The 8,427-nt window shown below is 40.4% G+C and overlaps 1 protein-coding gene across 1 annotated transcript in view; it reads left to right on the forward strand.

Annotated features, from left to right (window-relative positions):
- LOC133239028 (Fc receptor-like protein 2) overlaps positions 1 to 8,222 on the forward strand; it is a 33,510-nt gene extending 25,288 nt beyond the window's left edge. The window contains exons 9-12 of the mRNA XM_061402625.1: positions 1,943 to 2,040; positions 2,253 to 2,321; positions 6,522 to 6,553; positions 6,644 to 8,222. Coding sequence (XP_061258609.1) covers positions 1,943 to 2,040; positions 2,253 to 2,321; positions 6,522 to 6,553; positions 6,644 to 6,787 — 343 coding nt within the window. The 3' untranslated portion in view covers positions 6,788 to 8,222. The remainder of the gene's footprint in view (positions 1 to 1,942; positions 2,041 to 2,252; positions 2,322 to 6,521; positions 6,554 to 6,643) is intronic.
- Positions 8,223 to 8,427: the final 205 nt, after the last annotated feature.

Consider the following 8,427-nt stretch of genomic DNA (forward strand, 5'->3'; position numbering starts at 1 on the left):
CAAGAGTACTGGAGTGGGTTGCCATTGCCTTCTCCAAAAAAAAAAAAAAAATATATATATATATATTATATATTATATATATTTTATATATATATATAAAATAACAGATTCACTTTGCTGTACACCTGAAACTAACACAACACTGTAGATAATACCCCCAATAAATTTTTTTTTTTTAGTTTCAAATTCTCATGACATAAATGTGGTACTGCAGATGGTGACTGCAGCCATGAAATTAAAAGACGCTTACTCCTTGGAAGGAAAGTTATGACCAACCTAGATAGCATATTAAAAAGCAGAGACATTACTTTGCCAACAAATGTCCGTCTAGTCAAGGCTATGGTTTTTCCTGTAGTCATGTATGAATGCGAGAGTTGGACTATAAAGAAAGCTGAGCACCGAAGAATTGATGATTTTGAACTGTGGTGTTGGAGAAGACTCTTGAGAGTCCCTTGGACTGCAAGGAGATCCAACCAGTCCATCCTAAAGGAGATCAGTCCTGGGTGTTCATTGGAAGAGCTGATGTTGAAGCTGAAACTCCAGTACTTTGGCCACCTGATGCAAAGAGCTGACTCATTTGAAATGACCCTGATGCTGGGAAAGATTGAGGGCAGGAGGAGAAGGGGACGACGGAGAAGGAGATGGTTGGATGGCATCACCAACTCAATGAACATGAGTTTGGGTAAACTCCAGGAGTTGGTGATGGACAGGGAAGCCTGGTGTGCTGCAGTCCATGAGGTTGAAAGGAGTCAGACATGACTGAGAAACTGAACTGAACTGAACTGAAATGTGGTTAGGAAGACTCCTTTCAATCATAGTTATGAATGAGCATACTGATGCTTGGACTATAAAGAAGACTAAGTGCCTAAGAATTGAAGCTTTTGAACTGTGGTATTGGAGAAGACTCTTGAGAGTCCCTTGGACTACAAGGAGATCAAACCAGTCAATCCTAAAGGAAATCAACCCTAAGTATCCATTGGGAGGACTGGTGCTGAAGCTGAAGCTGAAGCTCCGATACTTTGGCTACCTGATGTGAAAAGCTGACTCATTAGAAAATACCTGAGGCTGGGAAAGACTGAAGGCAGGAGGAGAAGGGAATGACAGAGGATGAAATTGTTGGACGGCATCACCGACTCAATATACATGAGTTTGAGCAAATTCCAGTAGATGGTGAAGGGCGGGGAAGCCTGGCAGGCTGCAGTCCATGGGGTTGCAAAGAGTCAGACATGACTGAGCGACTGAACAACAAAATACTTACTTATACATGGAATTAATGTTATTTACTATCTATCCATCTTAATTTATCTTCTTCCTTAAGTGTGCTCCAGCAGAGAACTGACCACTTAATGACACCATCTTTCTTAAGGCTTTATTTATTTATTCCCTTATCATTCATTTCCCCACTCATATACTTATTCAGGAGACTATGATTGAATGCTGGCAGTGTTCAACTCACAATGTTAACTTTGGAACAAAATGAAACTGGAAAAAAATACTTTTTCTGAAGAGCTTTCATAGTATTTTACAGGAAAGATAGATCATTATAATTTGAGGTATAAAACTGAAAGAGACCTTAAAAAAAACAAAGACCAATTTCTGAGAGAATGTAGAACCCTCTGTTAATTGATGCTTAAGCATTTCAACTTTTGAAAATAATTTTAAAAATAGGTAAATACAAGTGTTTATTCTATCAAAGGGATCTTGAACTGTGTAGTCTTTGCCCTCTGACCTTGCCTCAGCTGGTCTTCTCTGTAATGTTGCCCTGGCTATATCTTGCACCATACTTCTGACATTTTCTCAAAAGAGCCATGCAGATTCTTAGAGTAAGCAGCCATGATATTTTACATAACCATGCTGGGCTCTTCCTGCATATTGATTTTCCTGAAATTCGATATAATCCACAAATACATTTCTCTTTTTTTCTTTCGTCCCCTTGTCATAGTTACAGTCCCAGGGAGTTTAAGGAACCTTCCAGAACCTCCAACACAAATCCCCAAGAGCCACTGGACCCAGTGGAACCGCAGCCAGTGTACAACAATGGTAATGATTTCCTAAGGGACAGAGAGCTCTAGGAATGAATCAGGGAGGGAATAGAGATTGAGCAATAGTCCATGGTTCAGTTGTATTCAATTTTAAAATGACATTTCTGGCCCTATGTCAGGGATAGTAAGTGGTTATAAACTTGGTGACCAGAAGAAGAGTCTGTAGTGTGAGGTCTTGACTACAGCCGACTGTAATCTGTTCTTTCACAGTGAATCCTGGAGATAGCGACCTGGTTTATTCTGAGATCTGGAGCACCCAACATACAAATGAAAATTCAGGTAAGACAAATTTGAAATAAGTAGAGGTAAGGTGGCAGTGTTTTATCAGATCCAGCAAGGGAGTTTTGATCAAAGAGTCATCTCAAATATGAATCCAACATGAAAGGCATTAACTATTCTTCTTATATTACAAATCCTATAATCATATCTATTCCTTCTTACTTGTGTACACTGCCACCATTACCCCCAAAATTCATTAAGGACAGATACTGTATTTCTTTGCTAATATGTCAATAGCATCTGGTGTTATGCTTAGAAAACTATAGGCCCCCTCAAATAGTTTTTTTTTTTTTTAGTAAATGAATGAACATAATTACTAAATTAAGCCTTTTATTATCTAATGAGTAAAGAATTGTAATTCTTTTAACTGGTCTCTTTATTTCCAATATTGTTCTCCTTCCAACCTTGGGTTTGATCCCTGACTTCCTGGATTGGGAAGATTCCCTGGAGAAGGGAAAGGCTGCCCACTACAGTATTCTGGCCTGGAGAATTTCATGGAATGTATAGTCCATGGGCTTGCAAAAAGTCAGACATGACTGAGTGACTTTAACTTTCCAACCTTCTAACAATCTGTTTCCAGCATGATCCCTCTGAGATGCACAACTGATCACATCATTGTCTAGATTAACTGTCCTCAATGATTCTTCATTTTAAAGCACGATCTTTGCCTCCCTCCATGCTTTTGTCCTTCCTCTAAGCTCTGCCTTATGTCCTTGCTTTAGCCATGTTAAACTCTCAGCATTTCCTTGATCAAACTGAACTATTTTGTGCTTCTTATCTGTCTTGTAATGTTCTTGCCTCTAGTTGGCCTATAACCCTTAGTCACATTTCTAGGCATAATTCAATTATCACTACCAAACTCACAATGATTCCCACCAGTCCTCTCTATCTCCAAACCTGAGAGGAACTGATTACTCTTTGGGGCAGCAGCATAGTTTAATATGCATTTTTATCTTGGTGTTTATAGTACTTGTTGAATTTGTCTTCATCTCTGTTTTTCTCCTTAATGGTAAGATTCCTGATCATATGCACTGAGTTGGTGTCATTTTTGCCTCCTTATAGATTATTTACTGAGTACTTACTGGGTGGTTAAGTAAATAAAAGAAATCCAAATAGTCTCTTGGAAGGATAGGAGAAATACACACACTGAATTTTCTAGTGTTAACGTTGCAAATCTTTGGCTTACTGGAAATTTTCTTTGTGATCTTAGAATCCCAAGCTGCCATTGGAGAAGCCTCCTCCAATTTCTCTGTGCAAAGTGAAATGAATCATATTTACTTCCTTCTCCCAAATGACCAATATAGACATTGTTGTTGTTGCTTAGTTGCTAAGTTGTGTCCAACTCTTTGCAACCCCATGGACTGAGGCAGACAAGATTTCCCTGCCCTTCACTATCTCCCTGAGTTTGCTCAAACTCATGTCCATTGAGTTGGTGATGCCATCCAACCATCTCATCCTCAGTTGCCCCCTTCTCCTCCTGTCCTCAATTCTTCCCAGCATTGGGGTCTTTTCCAATGAGTCAGCTCTTCTCATCAGATGGCCAAAGTTTTGCAGCTTCATCTTCAGCATCAGTCCTTCCAATGAATATTCAGGACTGATTTCCTTTAGGATTGACTGATTTGATCTCCTTGCTGTCTAAGGACTCTCAAGAGTCTTTTCCAGTACCACAGTTTGAAAGCATCTATTCTTCAGTGTCCAGAGAAGAATTGCTTTATGGTCCAACTTTCACATCTATACATGACTACTGAAAAAAACCATAGCTTGACTAAATGGACCTTTGTTGGCAAAGTGAAGTCTTTGCTTTTTAATATACTTATCTAGGTTCATCACAGATTTTCTTCCAGGGAGCAAGCATCTTTTAATTTCATAGCTGCAGTCACCATCCCCAGTGATTTTGGAGCCCAAGAAAATGAAATCTGTGCCTGCTTCCACTTTTCCTCTTTCTATTTGCCATGAAGTGATGGGACCAGATGCCATGATCTTCAATTTTTGAATGTTGAGTTTTAAGCCAGCTTTTTCACTTTCCTCTTTCACCTTCATTAAGAGGCTTTTAGTTCCTCTTCACTTTCTGCCACTAAATGGTATCACATGTCTGAGGTTGTTGGTATTTCTCCCAGCAATCTTGATTCCATTTTGTGAGTTATCCAGCCCAGCATTTTGTATGATGTACTCTGCATGTAAGTTAAATAAGCAGACTGACAATATACAAACTTCATGTATTCGTTTTCCAATTTTGAACCAGTCCACTGTTCCATGTATAGTTCTAACTGTTGCTTCTTGTCCTGCATACAGGTCTCTCAGCAGGCAGGTAATGTGGTCTGGTATTCCCGTCTCTTTAAGCATATTCCACAGTTTATTGTGATCCACACAGTCAAAGGCTTTAGCATAGTCTATGAAACAGAAGTAGATGTTTTGTTGGAATTACATTGCTTTTTCTATGATCCAGCGTATGTTGGCAATTTGATGTCTGGTTCCTCTGCCTTTTCTAAATCCAGCTTGTACATCTGGAAGTTCTTGGTTCACCTACTGTTGAAGTCTGGATTGAAGGATTTTGAGCAAAATCTTGCTAGCATGTGAAATGAGTGCAATTGTATAGTAATTTGAACATTCTTTGGCATTGCCTTTCTTTGACATTGGAACAAAAACTCACCTTTTCCAGGCCTGTGGCCACTACTAAGTTTTCCAAATTTGCTGGTATATTGAGTGCAGTGCTTTAACAGTATCATCTTTTAGGATTTGAAATAGCTCAACTGGAATTCCATCACCTGCACTAGGCTTGTTTGTAGCAATTTTTCCTAAGGCTCACTTGACTTTGCACTCCAGAATGTCTGGCTCTAGGTGAGTGATCATACCATCTTGGTTATCTGGGGGCATTAAGAGCTTTTTCCTACAGTTCTGTGTATTCTGTGTAGTGCCTCCTCTTCTTAATCTCTTCTGCTTCTGTTAAATCCTTGCCATTTTTGTCCTTTATTGCGCCTGTCTTGGCATGAAATGTTCCCTTGGTATCTCCAATTTTCTTAAAGAGATTGCTAGTCTTCCCCATTCTCTTGTTTCCCTCTATTTCTTTACATTGTTCACTTTAGATGGCTTTCTTATCTCTCCTTGCTATTCTCTGAAACTCTGCATTCAGTTGAGTATATCTGTCCCTTTCTCCTTTGCTTTTATTTCTCTTTTTTTCTTAACTATTTGTAAGGCCTCCTTGGACAACCACCTTGCCGCTTGCATTTCTTTTTCTTGGGTATGGTTTTCATTACTGTCTCCTGTACAGTGTTACGAACCTCCATCCATAGTTTTTCAGGCAGTCTGTCTACCAGATCTAGTCCCTTGAATCTATTCATCACCTTCATTGTGTAATCACAGGGATTTGATTTAGGTCATACATGAATGGCCTAGTGGTTATCCCTGCTGCTGCTGCTAACTCATGTCAGTAGTGTCTGACTCTGTGCGACCCCATAGATGGCAGCCCACCAGGCTCCCCTGTCCCTTGGATTCTCCAGGCAAGAACACTGGAGTGGGTTGCCATTTCCTTCTCCAATGCATGAAAGTGAAAAGTGAAAGTGAAGTCGCTTAGTCGTGTAGGAACCTCAGCGACCCCATGGACTGCAGCCTTCCAGGCTCCTCCATCCATAGGATTTTCCAGGCAAGAGTACTGGAGAGGGGTGCCATTGCCTTCTCCGAGTTGTTTTCCCTGCTTTCTTCAATTTGAGCCTGAATTTTGCAATAAGCAGCTGATGATATGAGCCACAGTCAGCTCCAGGTTTTATTTTTGAAGACTGTATAGTGCATCTCCATCCTCAGCTGCAAAGAATATAATCAATTTGATTTCCATAATAACCATCTGGTGATGTCCATGTATAGAGTCATCTCTTGTGTTGTTGGAAGCCATAGAGGTGCTGAATAGAGGTGGGGAGGTGGAAATAGCAGGGCTTCTCTGCTGTAGTTGTGATGAGCAGTGGAGAAAGAAAGATATTTTCAGGAAAGTCATTCTGGACATTTTAAGGGCAAAGGAAGGGCTTTATTGTGTGTGTGTGTTAGGATAGGATACTTGGTATGTGAGGGCTTGAAAGAATTCATCAGAGGAGACAGTTAGGAAATAAGTTGGCAGAGGAAAAATTGGTTTAGAATGTGTTGTGAGTATATTGTAAGTTACAATATATTACCCACAGTTTAATAGTTTTCTTTCCTCTTCCAATTCAACAGCAAATTCACCAAGGAAACATTGGGAAGATAAGGTGAGTCACATTTCCTGGCTTGCTTCCCCCTCTGCTCTTCCTTACTTATATTTTGGTACTAACTGTTTGTGCTTTTTCCCTTTCCACTAGGAACCCACAGTCATCTATTCAGATTTGAAGAAGGCATATCCGGATGACTCCACAGAGCAAGCCAGCATTGTAGATAGTGACCTTGAAGATGCTGTAGAAAACTATGAGAATGTTCCATGTATATTATCAGCCTTAGACCGCTAACTCTGCACCCACAGTGGCTCACAGAGACCCTGTGAAGCAGTCTGTCACTCTCTCAGTTATCTCCATCCGTACTTCTTTCTCTACAGTGCTCAGCATCCCAAAAGACTGGACAATGGGGGATGTGAGACTGTGTGAAAGTTCTGCCAACTTCCTCTGTGCCCAAGTCTGTGTGTTCTCTAGGAACACAGTGAGCAGCATTTGAGTAAATTCTGCAATCTTTTCACAGTAGGGATACTTGTGAAGGCAAGGCAGGTAGGCCTTCAGGTCCTGGGCCTGTTAAAGAAGAGGGAAAAGCAGTCTAGCCAGGATCACAAGGATGCAATCATCGAAAGTTTATCTGAGAGGGATCAAAATCTTCTAGGGTACTGTCTCTACATAAACAGTTTGCTTGTTCTAAACATCTTGTTTCCCTTTCCAATTTTGTTGTTAGTGTCATTGATGATGTTCTGGTGCACATGCTTTGTTCCAGCTACCCACACTGCAAATGACCAAAAAGCTTCATTCTGTCCACTGATATACTATTTCTTCATGAAATATACATCAGTGTTAAGATTTTCAAAAACGACCCATTCTGTTTAATGGGCTGCTGCTGATGCTGCTAAGTCACTTCAGTCCTGTCCAACTCTGTGCGACCCCATAGACAGCAGCCCACCAGGCTCCTCTGTCCCTGGGGTTCTCCAGGCAAGAATACTGGAGTGGGTTGCCATTTCCTTCTCCAGTTTAATGAGCAAGAACTTCCAAACTGTCTGACTAAACAGTATTATGGACCAATTGTATTCTCTCAAAGTTCAGTGTGACCATTCTTGGAGATAGGACCTTTTAGGAGGTAATTACAGTTAAATGAGATTTTAAGGGTGGCCCCTAACTGAAGTGGACAGGTGTCTTTGCAAGAAGAAGAGGAGACAACAGAGCCCTCTCTGTCTTTCTTCATGCACAGAGGAAAGGCCATGTGGAGACAAACAAGAAGGCAGGCATCTATAAAGCCAGAGGTGGCAGGAAGACAGATTTCAGCAGAAGCCAAGTTTGCCAGCTCCTTGATCTTGGGCTTCTATGGGCAACTATGATCAAATAAATTTTTTATGTTTAAGCCACCAAGTCTGTGGTATTTTGTTGTGACAGCCAGAGCAGACTAGCACAGATTTATACATAGATAGATGATAAATGATTGAGGATGATAATCATGATAGATAGATAGATAATAGTTAGTTAGATACATAGATAAGATAGTTGCTGGTGTGTGACAGTGTTTGTACATCCCAGCCCACACAGAATTTGTAGTCTTCAAGATACTTCCTCTCTCATAAGACCAAATATTCCTCCTACCAGTAGCAGCTCAATTTTACTGTTTAATTATTCAACATCCACTATTTGATGTCTACAGAAGCATCAACATCAGTCTTGGAAAGTCATTAGAGCCAGTGATTCACATGACTCAGATGAAAAAGCTTAGTGTCAATCAGGAGCCCTCTTGAGCTGAGCTGGCATTGTATGTAGACATGGAAGGTGATTAGCGGGCTCAAAGGAGGACAGCCTTTGCATTGCTCAGTGACTCCTAATCAGTTCCTCAATTGACTGACAGGCTTTGGCTGTCTACCAGTGAAGAATAAAACATCTTTTTAAGTATGTCAAAAAAAATGACA

This window comes from Bos javanicus, chromosome 3 (assembly GCF_032452875.1).
Source record: "Bos javanicus breed banteng chromosome 3, ARS-OSU_banteng_1.0, whole genome shotgun sequence".
In the NCBI taxonomy this organism is placed as follows: Eukaryota; Metazoa; Chordata; class Mammalia; order Artiodactyla; family Bovidae; genus Bos; species Bos javanicus.